A 17891-nucleotide genomic window follows, 5' to 3' on the forward strand; every position below is an offset into this window, starting at 1 on the left:
TTGGAGAGTACTGTGAGCATTCTGCTGCTTCCATTTCTGGGCACAAGTACCACTAACTTCAGTCAGATGAGCTCAAAAGATTCTTGAACCCTTCACCTTGACTGACCTTTTTATCCTCTGTTTTCCCTTCCTGCTTATGCCAGACTTTGTTTCCTGTTTTGACTTCCAGCATTGTCAATACGTCGTGGTTTTCTCCCTTGGTTGGTCTGATTTGGGTTTTGTGCTGGGAAGCTGTGAACCAGAATAAATCCTTTCTTTTCATGGAGTCAGATGAAGTGTTTCAGGCTTTTGAGACCAAAAAAAAATCTTTTCTGCTGCTCCTCCTGATGGCGGTGATGATTTGCATGAAGCTTTTGTGATTCTGGAGGTGTTTCTGTGTCCAGTTAGTTCTACCTGATGATAATTGGTCAGTTTATTGTAGCCAGGAGAGATTAATTCCACCTTCCCTCAGTTAAACTCTTGAGATTCTGCCCTTTCCACTGATTAAATCAGCTTTTTAGTGGTAGCTTGTAGTGCTTTTACACAATATCTTAGATCATTTATCACACATCTGCCTGATGCAGGCTGGAATTTATATCCATTTTAGTGTTGAGACAAGACATGGAGAGGTCAAGTGTCTCTTGCCTGGATGTCTCTGGCAGTATTAAGAGTTCAAATGCTTTTATTCTTCACCTTTGCTCCATCAGACAAGTGTCTGCTTTGGAAAGGTCTCATTCTGTAATTTTCATCATTTTACATCAGTTTCGGTTTTGAAGGATGGGGAAAAGCATTGTAAGGGGAAGGTGGTTTTGTGGCTGATCTGACTTTGCAAATAAAGATTGAATAGGAATTTAAAATCCACGCAGTGTGTTTGCTCTTGATGTCACAGGCAAGGTGTATAGTAATTTTTAGCTGAACTGTAATAAATCCACAAAGCCTCACCAACCACTTCTTTTAACCTTTAAGCAAAGACTGTAGTGTGTGGCAGTTCTTATATTCCTGATGTCAATAGTTACATCATCAAAAAGATATCTAATTAAGGAAGATTTTAAGTTCCTTCTTACAGTATTATCTAAGTCTAGAGTTGAGCAGCTCATCTTTTGTATTGTTTGAGCTTCACGATACAGTTTTAGTCCAAAAGGAAAATTCCAGAATGACTTGCTGATGAATATGTGAAGGCAGAACAGAACCAGTTTTGGAAGGCACTACACATTTCATTACCCAGATAGATGGGAATTAAAAACAAAAATGTGGAGTAGTACATCCATATAAAACCCTGAAGTTTAAGTAACACTAGGAAACTAAAAATATCCTCAGCAGTTGGTGAGCTGAAGGTTTGTTACAATTACTTTAAGCTGGGTGACATTTTTAGCTGAGGTTGCGTGGTTTCATTTAAACTTTATTAAACAAACTGGAGCTGGAATATTCCCTGGAGAGTTGGATGCAGCACTAATCTCCCGTTAAACTGTCTGCAGCTTTACTGGAAACTCTCCAGCTGAGGTGGCACAGGGGGTTTGTGTTAGCAAAGTTAACATAGGCACAGTGACAGGCTGGGATTCTGTTTCACTGGTGGTTTTTGGAAGTGGGCAGATAGATTTTTAAGAATTACCACACAGTATCTAATTATTGAAACTTGATTTTTTTACCTTGAATCAGAACCTTCCGATCAAAAGGTCACTTCTGTGGTCTGAAGGTGTAAAGAATTAAATGTGCAGTTCCAATTGAGTCGCTTTCCCTGCAGTAATATCGAGCTTGTGCCACCTGTTATTGGCAGGTGGGATGTGTGTGAAGATGGTTTTTGCTGTGTTCACTACGTGAACTTATTCTGGGAAGTTGTCAGTGTCTGTTTTTTGCTGTCAGGTTGTGAATCCACCAAGGGTGCAGCCCAGAGTGTGGTGTCTGTCTCCTGTGTCTAATGACAGCAGCTTGTGAATGCTCCTCTCAGAGGTGTCTGGAGACAACTGGCTCCTGGAAATGTTTGGGGAGACTGTGCCTTTGGAAAAAGTGACTATTCCTAATGAAAGAACTTCAGTCAGTGTGGGAAACAGGTTTGTCAACTGCGCTGGTGTCTAAAGGCAGGATGAAAAATCCCTCTGTGCTCTGTGGTGCTTCCTGTGTAGGGCTGGTGGAATTGAGAGGAAAAAAGCAGCTTCTGGGGATGTGAGTGTTCTAATTTCTAATATTATTGTAGTAATAGATGTATTGCTTCTAGAAATGTTCCTTTAATAATTGAAGACTTAGTTTTATTTCCTCTCAACACGCCGTCGTGTTCTATCTCTGTTGAATAATTGGTACTTTGGTGTTGGGATTTTGTATTCAAATATTTTGCCTTCCAGACTCGTAGTAAACATTGATAATATCTTTGATTTATACTCTGCTCATTTCAGTTGTACTTTCATGTGCATGGATCTAAATGTATAATGAACTTATCTTTACAAAGCTTTGCAGATGATTTTAAATGGCCAGCATCAGTCATTTTAATGGCTCCTGGGGAAGGAATGGAAGTAATTACCTTTCCTGTTATTCCATGACCTTTTCGGTAGTTTCTGCATGCAAACAATAATACTGAGTGGGCTCTGGCAATAATAACTTGCTTTTGAAATGTAACATGGACTGGCACTATCAACTTATCATTCCTGTTAAATATACTGATAGTGGAGTTCTTTTTGAAGGTCTTGGGAGTATTGTTTGACAAGTCCTGTTCCCAACCTTCTCCTCACCTTGACTGGCACTCCAGTCACTCCCATGGATCATGGCAGAGATGTTTATATGGGATTTTCCTGCTCCTGAGCACTGCCTGAGTGCACCCTGGGCAGTCAGGGGTGCTGTAAGCATCAGCTTAGCAAATGCTTTATTTGTCTAGAAATGTCTTTGCCAAATAACCCCAAACCAGATTGGATTAAATGGTGAGGAGATCAAAAACTGGACAGAGGGAGAGAAAAAACCAGAACACAGAGTCTTATTTTTGTTAAAAATATATGTGTGTGTGCAGGCATATAAAAACTGCAATAAATGAGAATATTTTCATCCGAGAACTGTTGTTAGATTTAGTCTGGCATCCAGGTCGTTTGCTTTACTTTGCCAAAATAACAAAGGCAGCAGCTCCCCTTTCCACGATTCTGAGCAATCCCAACCTTCAATCAACGTGGGGAGTTGTCCCTGCTGGCTGGAGATTTGCTGAGTGACGTTGTGCATCGAGGTGAGAGGAGGTGAAGCACTTCTCTTCATTCCCTGCTTGGCTGAGTGTTCATTAAAGGCACACAGCGACTCTGGATAGATGTTAATGTGAAATAAAGGAATTTAAACACCTTGTGAGCTGGGTAACAATATGAGACCAACATTCTTCTGCCATATAATTAAAGCAGGCTTGTTTTAGTAAAACAAGATACGTGATAATGATAATTACCACTGTGCTAATTGATAGCTCTGGTGCTGTGTTGGTCACACTTGAAGTTTATCATTTAGATACTTGGATTTTATTTTTTCTTTCTGCTCAGGAGTACCCAGAGTCTGTAATAAAATTTGAGAAGAAACATAACCCAGTTTCTGTTTTTACACGCAATTTTTAAGTGGAGCCAACATCTGTTCTGGTGTTGACTCGGATTAAAATTAGGGAGGAATGCTTTAATGTGATTTACTTTTAAGGATTGATTTTTTGCTTTTGATGAATGAATTAACTGAAAAGTAGAAGTTTTACTGCATGCTGGATTAAGCCGTCAAGTGCTCTGTGTTATTTTGGCTGACAAAAAGCTCGACAAGCCTTTGGCCATGGCAGTGTTGTTTCTGTCTGGCTGGTGAGAGCAGGGCAAGGAAAATGCCTTACTATAAATACAGTGCCACAGCTCCCATGTGCAGCATCACTTCCCAGGGCTTCTGCATGGTAAATACTCCTTCTGCACCACACAGGAGCTTCCAGGGCATCCTGTGCCATTCCCTGCAGCTTGGCTGTGGACAAAGGGCTTGTTTTGTTCCACGAGATCCTTCCCTTCTTAAACACTTTCTTAGAAAGTTGCTTTGTCCTTGTAAAATCTGAAAGCAGCACTGCTTTCCAGGGAGCTCCCAGCCCAGGATGAGCAAAGTGTCATCACGTTTTCCACCTTTACAGTTGTGAACAGGTTTGAGCAGGTGGAGCTGGCAAGCAGATTTGGGATGTGCAAGGGAGTCTTGGGTGAAGAATTACATGTGATCCATCATTTTATTCCCATTAAATCACACCTCAGTGCACTGTCTCATGAACTTGTAGTGGTGGTGAAGTATTTTATTTGTTTTAGTACAGAAAAGCAGACTAGTTAATAGATGAAACTACCTGAAAGATGCTGTTGGAGCTGCTCTTAATAATATTCACCACTGCTGGCTGCAGATAATTTCTCTGGCTTCCATGCAATGCAAAATTGATCATAAAGCTGGCTTATTTTCCTTTGTGTGACAAGAATGGTGCTGAATTTAGAACAAATTACAATACACCATTGTAGTCACACAACTTAGGCAGTGAGCTGTTGTTCACATTGATGGTAACTATAGGTCTGCTTCCCTTCTCTCTTTTCAAGCAAGATTAGATTATTACATCTCATTTTCTCCACTCCCATTTCCCCACTCTTTAGGGGAAATCATGCGTTTAATTTCCTCGTGTCTTTTTATTGTAAAGGTAAATGTAAGGAGTTGGAGATTCCTTAAGCTATTACCTTTGTGTAACATCTTTATTGACCAAATTCTTTTTCTTTTCTCAGTCACAGACATAGAACTGAAGCGGCTCAAAGATGCTTTCAAGAGAACTTGTGGCCTCTCCTACTATATGACCCAGCAGTGCTTCATCAGGGAAGTTCTGGGTGATGGGGTCCCTCCCAAAGTGGCTGAGGTGAGCTGGCAACTTGCTTTTTTGGGAAGCCAAAAGCAGTGGATCATGGGCAGCTGCACAGCAAATGTTGATGGAGTTCATTGAATTGCTTTCTGTTTTTCATACAACATCACAGTGCACCTTCTGTGCCTGCAAATGATATTCCAGCCTTGGTTCCTGGGCTCTCAGGGATGTGCTGAGCTGAGCTGCTGCTCCCACCTGGCAGGTGCCTTTGAAGTCAACCTGAATATACAGATGTAAATTTGGCCAATTAAAAGATTGGGAATTTGTAACAAGGCCATTATAAAAGATTTGATTTACTCCAGAGATGCACTTGCTGTTGTTTTCTCTGAGACTTCATTTGCTGTTACTTTGTTTTCTGAAGATGAACCTTTACAAGCTGTTAAAAATAAATTTGTTTGTAACAAATATATAAACTGAAAAATAGCCAGGATGAAAATTTGCTGCGTGGATATAAATATACATCCATGTGTATACATCTGAAAAATAATAATACCAACCTGCACACATGCATGCTTAAAAAATTATTTTCTTTTACAGTTACCTCTTTCTTGAGAGAGATATCAAAATATTATTGGTAGAGAGAAAAAGATTAGGCAGACCTTTCAGATGATATCTTGCTCCATGTCATTTCTAGTCACAGCTTCTATTTTTGGCATCCTCAGAGCTGTTGACCTCAGAGTCTCTCAGTTTTATTTAGATAATGTGAGTGCTGAAGTGTGCATTGCTGAAGGTTTTACACTCTGGCTGAGTTACTTTTCCTAAGCTTAATCTTTTCTCCATTCTTTTTTTCCCCCCCTGTTTTTCCTAAGTGTTGGCAAAGAGGATGATACTACTTACTTCTGTAAACACTTTGCTTTTTATGTGGGTGTTCAAGGCTTAGCAGGAAAATTTGCAGTGGAAAAGGAGAGGTGTGATTTACCCAGAGCCTAAAACGTGCCTTCAGTATTAATTTTTCAGTGTTTTCTGGATGCTTTGACAGTAACCCTAAGATTAAACCAAAAAATGTATCTTTTACAGTGTATGATTGGTTTGAAAGAGTATAAAACACTGAGAATTTTATGTTATAACTTGTACTTTTATATCCCTTTTATATCAGTATTAAGGATTAAATTATTGATTTGGTCACAAATAGAGATTCTGGGGTTTCAAATGTCTGCTGGCTGGTTTCTAGTTTATTTTTTTTTTTAAAAATCTGTCCTTAAAGAGACAATTTTGGTGATGATTGTCTCTTTTAACACTCATTATGGTTATAGAGCAGTTCTTGGTTTCCAGGTGGTGAAATAAAATTAATGGAAGACTCATAATTGGTTTTTGATGGCTTCTCATCAGAACTCATCTCAAAATTCGAGTACAAATTATGATGTACTTGTGGCATTCATACCCAGGCAGTGCAGTATCAAATCTGTGAGCTTGAAAACTGTAAATTGGAACAAAATTGGGATTTGAGTCTCACTGAAGGGATGCTTTGAAATTCCTGGCTTCAGGATGGGGAGAGGCAGGCAAAGTCATTAGGCTGCTAAAAACCTAATTCTGAGTTTGCAGCCTTTCAGTCATTTGAACAGATTGTTTGGAGCTCAGGTTGCTGGGCTGTGTGCTCTGCATGCTGTGAATAATGGTTTGTTGTATCTGAGGAGTGAGAGACCTCCAGGAATTCCTTAAATTAAAAACACAGGAGTTTTCAGTGGGACATAGAACTGGAACCAGTGGAACTTGGGTCAAACAATTGGTGTGATTGTTCTGCACACAAAATATTTTTTAAATGTTCAGGACAGTGATGTTTTGGGAGGATCTCTTGGGAGAATGGAGTTGATGATATTAATAAAAGGAAATTAAAAGATGTGTCTGTGTTGTTAGACTGCAGGAAAGCTGGTGAGGTAGTGGGAAGCGTGAGCACAGCTTTTGCTTTTAAATCTTGTTATACTCTTCAGTTACCCATGAAAGATAACATGTCAGACTTAAATTTTATTTAAAAAATCACTGTGTGCCGTATAATTATAGGAAATTTTACATTCCAAAATATAAATTGCTGTGATTCTGTCTGGGTGTGGCTGTTTTAAGTAAAGCTGCAACAGCATTAAGTAATTTTGGAAAATACAGAATTGCATCACATTTTGATGGTGCGTGTTATTAGAAGTTTTCCAAATGCCACAGCAATGTGGAAAACTGTGGAGTTCCTTCCTTAGAAATGCAAACTGATGTATTCCATGACTATTCAGTGTTTATAAACTCTTCCCAAGGAGTGATTAAGCAGCTAAACTCCAAGCAATCCCAGGTGCCCCTGGCTGTAATTACATATATTAATTACTGATACATTGGACATTATCCATAGAATTCCTTTTCTCTGTTTACCTCATGAGCAATCCTTGTGTTGTGTTGAAATAATGTAATATTTGGTGCTCATCTGATGCCACAGCTGAGATGTACAAAGTTCAGCAGAATTGGATGGGGATTTTAGCTCCATATTTTAAAAAAGTAATGATTGCAGTGTAATATGAAGGTAAATTGCCCACATGGGCAGTGTAGCCTTTAAGGCATCTTGTCAAGTCAGAATGACATAAAAAGTGTGGAATTCAAATCTCTGCCTTGAAGCCTACACAATTGTTGTGTCCAAATAAAGCACAAATCCAGTTTTAATAATTTAGCCCTTCAAGCATTTGTAAGTGGATTAAAGTTTAGTAACAGAAGAGGCTGATCTGAGCCCCCTGTGGGAATGAATGCATTTGAGTGCTGCTGTGTCTCAGAGTGGGATGGCAGTGAGGGTCTGCAGGATGTTTGCTGGAGAATTAGATCCTGCTGTGCACTGCAGATTTGAACAGTCCAAAGTGGATAGCAGGAAAGGGATGGATGGTTGGATGGCTGATGGATGGATGGATGGCTGATGGATGGACAAGGAGAGCACCTCTGCAGCTCACACCCTGTCACACCTGTCGAGGTGTCTCCAGCCAGTCTGCAGGAGCAGCAGTAAATCTGGTGTAGCCACTCTGTCTCAGGTGTTCCCTTATCATCTCCTGGCCACCACAGCACCGTGGGGCTAGGCCAGGTCTAACCTTGCCAGGTCCATGCCTGCTGCAGTTTGGGCACTCCCAGTGCTGGTCTCATTTTGCCCTGCGGTGGAAAGCACCCCTGGGATGGTGCAGTGACTCACAGGGCTCTGGTGTTCCCCTCTCTGCTGGCTGCCTGGCCTTGGGGATTCCTGCTGCATCCCCTTGGTGCCTCTGAGATTATCAGAGCCCAGCCTGGAGGAGATTGCAGCCTGATAAAGAGGTCTGGGGAAATAACACCACAAACAAGTCAGAAATGTCTTCACTGGAGAGTTCCAACGTGGGGTTTTTATGTTGCTGTTCATGACTTGTACCTGTGTTTCACTCAGTAAGGCTGTTTTATGGTACCAGAAGAGCTACAGAAGTGTAACACAATTAATAATTGAAGTGTGTTTAGCTGAATGGGAGGTGATGAGCCTAAAAAACTCATAAGGTGAAGCCTCAGTAGAAGCTGCTGTTTTTATTTCTGACATCTCTGTTTGCCCTGGTTCTGGTTAACTTCTCTATTTTTGGTAAACTTCTCTATTTTACTCTTTTAGGTTATCTACTGTTCATTTGGAGGAATATCCAAAGGGCTGCACTTCAATAACTTGATAGTTGGATTAGTTTTACTTACAAGAGGCAGAGAGGAGGAGAAAACAAAATGTAAGTGATGTAACATAGTAACAAGACAGTGGATTGGGAGTGTAAAATATGACCATTATACAATAAAGACAGGATTTGTGGAAACATTTTTAGCTTTATTTTTTGAAGTTAAGTTTTCTTTTTGTTTTCTATACTATTTTTGTTTTCTATACTCATCAAAATGAAATATTTGATAAATCGTCATGAATGTAAACGTTGGGATCCTACAGAAAGCCTGATGGTCTCTGTATGTGGGCAGAGGAAGGAGGATGGCATTGATATTTTTCAAAACAAATGAAAGCATCTGCCTACTGACTTCTGTTGTTTTGTCTTCCCTGTTAATCTGACTTGATAATACTTATTTTCCTTTTGATTACAATGGTAAGAGAAAAGGGAGATCTTGACCTAAACCTTGGGTAATTAAAATTGGATCAAGGACTAAGTTTTTCATCCTTTAGTTGTTGCACAACCTTCGACATTCTCAGCCAGCTGTAAACTTAAAATTTGAAAAATGTCACTGCCACAGTTATTTACACCTGTCTCTATTTCCTCAGATATTTTCAGCCTCTTCTCTAATGAATCTGGGAGTTATGTTGTCCGTGAAGAGATGGAGAAGATGCTGCATGTGGTTGATGGCAAAGTCCCAGAGTCACTCAAGAAATGCTTCTCTGAGGTATTTCGTGCAGCTTTTCTCCTGTTGCATTTACAGAAAAGTCAAGATTATATTAAGTAGCTTCTTTTTCCTACTCATGAATGTATGGGAGCAAACTGACCTGGTTTATATTGGATAAAAGCTCCTAGTTTTTATGTTGTGGTATTACATGTAATTTGTATTGATGGGAACAGCATTTGGTGTATAAATGCAGACATTCTCTGTGCTCCTGTACTTACTGTGCTGCTTGGAAAGAGATCATTTCCCAAGGGTAATCATGTTATCAGGTAAATTTAAATACTAATATTGCTGGGGGGAACTCAGTCATTAGTGTGAACGTTTTACTGCAATCAGGGAAGAAATCTAGAACACAGGGCTGAGAAGAAAGGAAATCTGCACCCTGGATTTAAAAATGCCTGACAGCAGTGGTTGCTTCAAAATAATAGTTTTGTATTATTGCTTTTGTATCACTGTTCCTGCCAGGAGCTACAACATTTAATTATGCTTTCGGTTGTTTGAGAGATGTAATCTTTATGGAGCTTGCTGAAGTCCTGCTCTAAGCCAGAGCATTGGCACTTCATGCATTCATAGATGATTCTTGGACTGCAGGGATCCTGGTGAATTTTTGGGGTTTTTGCTCAGTTTGTTGTCAGAGGACCGAGATCAGCCAAACTGAGACCTCATTGTAGATCCCACTGGCAAATGGATTGGCCAGATTGACTGGAAGCTTCATTTGTGCCTATCAGGTTACTTAATTACCTTAGATGTAATTGTTGTGTGCTGAAGCTAACTCTGGCTGTGGGCACTGCCTGAGCCAGGCTCTGCTCTGGCCCTGCTGTGGTGTTGGCTCTGCAGGCAGTGATTGCATTCCTCAGTCCTGGCTGGGATCATAAATCCTGTGTCCAGTGCAGTCCAGCTGCTGGAGCTGACCAGTGCCATTTCCCATTTCTAATTTCCCATCAGTGTGGGGTGATGAATTGCACCCTATGAGTTAATTGCACACTGTCCAAGAAACCCAGAAATACTTTATGAAGACTTGCAGGAAGATGAGTATCAATCTGGGGCTTCAGAGCATTTTCCTGTTCAAGAAAATGCTGCATATTGATTTTCCTTTTAAAATGAAAATAGTGTAATAACCCACTCAGCAGGATTTACTGAGCTCTTAATCATCCACGGTCATTGCTGGAGAGTGAGAAAGTTTAATGTTCCTGCTGTGGGCCTTCCTGCCTGCCTTGTGGAGGAAGGGTTGGATTTCAAGGATGATGTTTAGAGGTACTTCTGTTCACCAGCATTATTGCATGTACTCAGCTAGAAACAGAAGCTTTAGAATATATCTGAGTTTTCCTTTTGTTCTGAAATACAGGGGAAAAATTCAGCGATACCTGCATTGCTCAGGTTCCATCGTAGCTCAGCTGCAAACATTGCCTGTTTCACATTTTTCCTCCTCTCCAAAGCTTTTCTGTCCCTTTTCATTGTCTTTCCAGGAAAAATTGGAGCAATTGGAATTTGAATGACAAAGCTCTTGCTGCGTTTACAAAGAGCAGTGCAAAAAGCAGAGGGAAAGGGTGGAACAGGGAGTGAGAAAATGTTCTTGTCTCTTGATCCAAATGGTTGGAGAAATGAAAGAATAAGAAATAAAAATAAGTGTGGTGAGGCACAGGGTGCCCAGAGAAGCTGTGGCTGTCCCTGGATCCCTGGAATGTCCAAAGCCAGGCTGGTCAGGGCTTGGAGCAGCCTGGGATAGTGGAAGATGTCCCTGCCGTGGCAGGGTGGCACTGGATGAGCTTTAAGATGCCTTTTATCCCAAACCAGTTTGTGATTTGTTGGACAAAATATAAAACTCTGTAGTCTAGAAAAAGAGGCATAAAAAGAATGAGTCTCTGGAACTGAAACAATCCCCTGCAATGGGAATAGGAAGCAAATGTTTTAGCAGTGCTGGTGATTAACCATTGGAGCAGCCTGGCAAAGGGAATATAGTGAATTTTCAATTTTCTGCACTTGGCAGTTGCAGATAGTCCATGGCCAAATGCAAATTGTTGGATTCTGTAGAGATGTAATTCAGTGAAGTTTAATGGTCTGTGATATGAGGGAAGTTTAAATAATCAATGACTTGAAACCTCTTCCACTTTGCAGACCCCTGTTTATTTCCCCTGGAGATCAGAATCTCCATATAATGAGTTTGTCTACTGATAATGGGTTTGCTTTTATTTGAGGTAGTTTTGTAGGTCCTGTAGAAATTAGTCTGCTGATCTCTATGGTTTCATGGCTACAGCTTGGCAAGGATTCAACTAAATCCTGGTTTAAACAGCACTGAAATTCTGTGAATTGTAGTTTTTATGTACTTCTGAGAAAGAATCTCCATTGGACCCTCCTGCAGTAAGGACTGAGTGAGAAGATCCTCAGAATGTCATGTCAAAAAAGTCCACATGTTCCTGCAGTGATTAATCACAGCATTAGTTATTCCCAAATCTGATTTTTCTGTGTTGTTTGTCTACCTGCATGGATAGCACAGAATGTTTGTGATTTTATAGCACCTGTTATTTGGCCCAGCAGAGCTGGTATCTATAATAATACATTTAAATTCATCCAAATAACCTCTGCTATTTTGAATTGTAAGTAGCCATTTTTCTTTTCATCCCTTTAACCTGAGGTTCAGGGTAAATGAGTTTCCAAAAGGCCACGTTGAGTAGGTGGCTGAAATGCAGAGAGAACTGAAAGTTAATTTCCCTCCCATTGCTGTTTCAAAAGCAAAGGGAAAACCAGGCATGGCTCCAAGCAGAAAAATTACATTAGCCCTTATTTTTCTAGGAGATTGTCCCAATTTTTGTTCATACAGCTGGATGGTTCCTGTTTACTGGCAGTGAGAAAAACAGCTCCCATTTTCTGGTTTTTCTTGCAGGGTGAGAAGGTGAACTACGAGAAGTTCAGGGTTTGGCTGCTGCACAACAAGGACGCTTTCACCTTCTCGCGGTGGCTCCTCTCAGGAGGCGTCTATGTGACCCTCACTGATGACAGTGACACCCCCACCTTCTACCAGACCCTGGCTGGAGTCACACACTGTGAGTAAAGGTGCTTCTTACCCTGCACACCTTCCAAATCCTGCCTGAGCTCACAGGCAAAATAGCTGTTCATTGATTCTCCCTGCTCCAGGTTTGGTTGGGTGAGAGAAATTCCTTCTTTATCTCTCTTTCTCATATGTTCTCTGCTTTCTGGGCTGTGGTGTAAAACATTGCTGTGTGCAAGGATGCTGGGTTGTTATTTTTAAGAGGTAATAATGCTACAACACTTCTGTAGAAGTTTGCTACCAAGGAAGCTAGAAAAAAAAAGTATCTTCTGAAGTAGCTGGCTGGTGATACTGGGTTTATTTTTGGTCTTTGTAGTGGGTTGTAAAACTACTGAGAGAGTTGAGAAAATAATATTTGTTTCAAAAATAAGTGTTACCTCTTAATTTGCTTATCCAGTAAAAATAAATAATATTGCTGGCATGTGGCAGAGTCAGGGAACTGAATTAAATCAAGAGACGCATCCTCAGGATTTGGGTTTTGGAATTGTCTCCAAAGAACAAGTGCTTCCTTATGTCTGTGTTAATGTAAAAGAAGGAACAGCTGGTTTTTAAATTAAACCTAAAACCAAAAAAACTGATAAATGACTCTTGATGTACCAATGTAATGCAAGCAGTCATTCCAGGAAAGCAGCTGAGGATCCCTGGGAGAAGGGAGCTGATTATGGAGATATCAGGAATTTGGGCAGTCTGGTTGTGTTTTCTGTTCTCTCATGGATTTTCCTCACTGCTGTCAGTGTGGCATTAAATCCTCTAGTGGGTGTGTTACTTGAATAAAGCAATATACCCTTTTTTTCCTCTTGGTGTTAAATATGGGCATCAAAACTGTTTTCTGCCCAGCTGAAATGAAAATGCATCATAAAGTCAGGACTTTCTGAGCAGGTAATTTATTTGCATGACATGAGAGGCTGCAGTAGACATGGAGGTTACAGAAAACCACTGAATATTCTGAGGTCTAATAGACAAGGCAGAGAATGAGGTATGTGAAAAAAACTCCTCAATCCTCTGAGTGTTCTGGAGTTCAGCTCTGGGGAAAGATCTCGACCTGCATCAAACTGAGATCTCCTTTTTTATGCTTTGAAATTGAAACTTTCAGAGCAGTTCTTACAGGGCTTTTTGTAGAAAGTTTATTTATACTGAAACGGAGGTTTGGAATTAGAAGAAAAAATAAATTTAACAGCTACTGTTTTAATAGATTTTATTTCATATTTAATGTTGTTTTCACTTCTGGTTTTGATATCCCTGTCACTGTTACTATCTTGTCAGAGCTGGGATTGAGCTTTTCAGTGTATTCCAGAAATCCCTGCAGGTGACATGAGGTCCGTGTCCACAAATTTGGAAAGCTCATGTGACAGTTATGTTTGGACCTCTAGATAGATTTTACTGAATTCCCTTGTGATTTACAACAGTGTAGGAATCTCATCCAACAGATGCAAAACCGAGGAAAATATGAGTGCTTGAGCACTTGGAAGTAATTTCAGCCTAATCAGGTCACTCCAAAGAGTAAGAAATTCAGTCCAGAAGTATTTTTAACCCAGCTGAATGTGTAGAACACTGAGAGCTGCTGTGACAGTTGCTTTGCTCCAAAGGAAGGCTTGTTCTTCATATTTTTCCTAGGAGAAAGCTTGCCTTTGGGAAGGACCAGGAAGTGAGATAATGTTTGGTAAACTGAGGCAAACACCATAAGCATAATACAGAGAAAGCAGGAAAAATTTTCACTTTCTTCTACTGTAAAATGTGAAGTGATTTCTTTGTGACACTTGCTGGTGCAGTCGGGAATTTCTCATTGCTGCTGGATCTCCTGGCACAAAGCTCAGCCTCCCCTCAGCCTTACCTCACACTGTGCTTCCCATCCAACTCCTTAAACAATAGATCAGAGCTATGAAAAATGGCAGTGATAAAAAGAGGGAAAGTTATTCCCATTGATTTAGAAGCAGCAAAGCATCAGTGACTCCATTTAAATTTGTTTAATGAGCCAGCCGATCGGGGAAACAAAGGAATACTAATTTTTCATTTGTAAATAACGTTTATTTCGGTGTGCAGATGATTTTAATTACATTTCTCAGCACATAATTAGAAATGAAATTTTAAAGTTACAGGAAGTTGCACACTTGCTGCTTTTAATCAAATTTTGTTCCGTTTCACTTAAATCAGAAATACGAATAATTTTATTTGAAAGCTGCCTAAATAACTCCAGTCTCTTTTGGACCTTTGCTCCTAAAAAAAAAAACAATTTCAGGGATATGAATTTGTCTTTCACCAGAGGATTGGCCAATTAGCAGTAGTTTGGATTTTCTCATTTTTGTAGTACAGTCATATACATTTAAATTTATTTAATATCTATATTTTTGAAACCATCACATTGAACAGCACTGTGCTGCAGCTTGTAAATCCCACATTTCTGTCACACTGACTCAGGGGACATCTCACTGATTTCCTTCATTTAGCTGGAAATATTTTTTCTGCTGCAACATAGGTGCTGGTTGCCTTTTTGTGTGTCATTTTGGTGTGACTCAGTGTCATGCAATGGGCTTAGATACTCAAGTTTTCAGCCCTTTTCCATGGGGAAAATAATTCCATTCATCAGAGGGCTTGCTGGGTTTGAACTGACAGGATGTTTAATTTGTACTTGTTTGTCACCCAGTTCTGGTGTCACTGAGTTCTGATTAAATAACACCCAAATTCCCCTTTGAATGGAAGAGACTCTTCCCTGTTGTCAGAAAAATTCATCCTGCCCTTCCTGACTCCTCTCACCTACTGAGGTGCAGTTATGACTGCAATCAGTATAAATAATTATATTTTAGAATATATACTTATCATTGCTTTAGTGCAATAAATGAGAGAAGCCCTGGGTAACCAGGCAGGAGGGTTGAAATGGAAGAGGCAATTTTTGAGATAAAATTGAAGCTGAATGTTGTGGAAGGAACAACTTGTGTCAGAGCTGGGTTTGTCAGGCTTTGTGGGAGGCTGAAAGGAAAGTGAAATGAGGAGATCCCTTCACTCTGCTGACACTAAAAGGCTGCCTGGGTGTTAAATTCACATTCTGCAGCTTGGCCACTCCAGCTGGGGCACCAGTGACGTGGGGAAGCCACTGGAAGACAATCCTGAAGATTTTGGCTTTATTTAAACAGCTCTGAAGGGCACATTTCATTCTGTGCCGCTTTTCCCAAGTGTGGACACTTGTGCTGTGAGAGGAGCTGTGCTCTTTACACCTCCCTGTTGTTACCTTCAGGCACTGCTAATCCACATCCTGCTGGATGAACCACATCTTGACACTCCAAAAGATCTCCCTTCCTCAAAGTTCTAACATTCCCTTCTCTGTGGGTTTGTTTTTAATCAGGAAAAGCAGAAAGATGAAAGTCTGACAGCAGCCCAGGCCAATAAGTAAAAGCCTCGGTGTCACTTAATCTGTATTTTGCCACTTGTTATCCTCTTAGTTCCCAGGCTATTTTGTGTCCTGCAAAGCAGCTCTCAGTGCCCAGGTCCCTCCTGGGGGTTAATTTGAAAGCCACAAAGGAGAATTTTTGTGTTTGGTGTCACTTTTTTTGGCTCCTGCCTTGCCATGAAGGGCCTGGGGTGTGCCTGGAGCACATCGTGGTGACCAGGGAAACCATCCAAGGCTTGCTAAAATGTTGGGAATATGGTATGTTTCTGCTGCTGTGAACCAGAGAGGATTGTCCCAATAGGTGGGTAAATATTCAGCTTTTGTCATGTGTTGGAATACTTGGTGAATTCTGGTCGTGTAAAGAGTTGTGATAAGCAGTGGCTGAAATGAAAACCTGCTTTTAAATTTGTTTTCTGAGGGAGGAGATTATGCACGGAATAATCTATCTATGGAATAGTTTAGAAGGACATTTTGTGGGAATGGCATTAAAATGTAGGATGGGGGTTTGGTGTTTATCACTGCTATGCACCTGCCTGTTGATCAATGGGGCAGCAGGTTCAAAATAACTCATTTTTAGTGGTTTTACAGTTTTAGATGATATTTTGACTGAAAATGTTGATTTGTTCTTCCTTTACAATAAGAAGACTGTGCCTCTGTTGTCCCTATTATCATCCCTCTGATTATATTGGTCTAATTCTTAGGGAATTGAACCAAAAAATACTATTCATAATTCTACAGATCTGAAAGTTTTTCATATTTCTGATGGGCAAGTGATGAGGGAGACATAAATCAGCAGGTGGTAGTAAACTGGGTAAATTTCACAGGTGCATCAGATGTCCACGTGACCTCAAATAATCATATCATGTATCTAATTACCAAAATGAATAATTACTTGGCCTAGAAAGCCTGTCTGTTGTGAGGTTTTGGCCTATATTGTATATATAAGATACATCTTTTTAAGTAATCTGAATGAAAGCTCAGTTTACACTTCGATGTGATTTGAACAGACATTAGGGAAAAAATTTATCTATTGAAAAGATGAAATCCTTTATCTGTACAACACCCCTGTAGAATATGGAGTTTTGTCATTCCCATTGATGTGTTTGGGTGTTAAGTGCAGTGTGCCTTCCCCATGCTTCATTTACCTCCAGTAACAAACATGATTATGTGTATAATCATCAATTGCCAGAGATTCCTTTCAGTTTGCACTTCTGGAGGAATAGCTGGTGCACTGCATATCCTGAGACTGATTTACAAGATTATGTGCAAAAAATCACTCTGGAGAAATCAAATTACGCAACAGCTGCTGCTCAGCTGCAGCTAAACTTGCCATGTGCTGCAATCCAATAAATCCTCCTCCTTGTATTCAGTGGAACTCTTGCAGAGGGGCTACAATTTGATATAGCTATGAATGAGAAATGTTCTTTTGTCACGTTTTTACTTGTGTTTAACCTGATTTGGGGAAGGCTAATCAGTGCTAAGAATGTTATTTACTACTTGGGTTTACTTTCCAAAGTGTTTGGCTCTTGTGCAGAAAGTCAGTGCAGTGGGGCTAGAATAAAAATGTAACATTTCTGCTAATACTTATCAGCTGTTCTTTTAAAGGTGATTATTTGAAAAGTCTGTCTTTTAAATGACCATATCAGTTCATCCACTGCTGGACAGAAATGCAGGCAAGGTGCTTTCTGGTAACCTTTATTTTCTGAGAATAAATAATAAAACAATGGCGTTACCACTGTAGAAACATCTGTGAAGTGCAATTAAAAAAATCAGAATACAACTAACTTCTACTACAGATATTTGAGAAACGTTCTCTGGCCAAATAAAACATTCTTTCAGTTATTAATTACTAAAGATAAATATTGCACCTGCCAGGGAAGGGTTTCTGCAGATTTACCCTTCAGTGAGGACAATTTGAGCTTCCTGCTGGTTTTTGAATATTCTGAGTGTTGCATCACTCGAAGAATGAAGTGCAGCTCCCACATTTGTTATTCTTCCTACTTACAGAGGTGGATTAAAAGGAAGCAAAGTGATTTACATGGTCATGCACAAGAGAACATAAATAATGCTTTTGTGTTTGCTAATGAGAGCACTAATGTGGAATTGCAATTCCTGGAAATGGCAGCACGTTGTTTGGGAAGGAGAAGAGCCCTGGGATTCTCCTCACATCTCTGATATTTCTATGAGCTGATCTTCCAAGAAATAACTCCTCTATTCCTTTTTCTAGATTCCTAGTAGAATGATATTCCTTTATAAATTTGGATTACTGCTTCCTCAGGTATCGGGGACAG

At 40.1% G+C, this 17891-nt stretch overlaps 1 protein-coding gene across 6 annotated transcripts in view; it reads left to right on the forward strand.

Annotated features, from left to right (window-relative positions):
- USP32 (ubiquitin specific peptidase 32) overlaps positions 1 to 17891 on the forward strand; it is a 62385-nt gene that overhangs the window by 13264 nt on the left and 31230 nt on the right. For all 6 annotated transcript variants that reach the window (XR_014855761.1, XR_014855762.1, XR_014855763.1 and 3 more), the window contains exons 2-5: positions 4707 to 4834; positions 8418 to 8523; positions 9057 to 9175; positions 12054 to 12213. Coding sequence is in view for 3 of the 6 variants with exons in the window: in XM_085078513.1 (XP_084934639.1) it covers positions 4707 to 4834; positions 8418 to 8523; positions 9057 to 9175; positions 12054 to 12213 (513 nt within the window). In the remaining 3 variants the exon portion in view is untranslated. The remainder of the gene's footprint in view (positions 1 to 4706; positions 4835 to 8417; positions 8524 to 9056; positions 9176 to 12053; positions 12214 to 17891) is intronic.

Source organism: Lichenostomus cassidix, chromosome 19 (genome assembly GCF_008360975.1).
Source record: "Lichenostomus cassidix isolate B80296 chromosome 19, HeHo_3.0, whole genome shotgun sequence".
NCBI classification, from domain to species: domain Eukaryota; kingdom Metazoa; phylum Chordata; class Aves; order Passeriformes; family Meliphagidae; genus Lichenostomus; species Lichenostomus cassidix.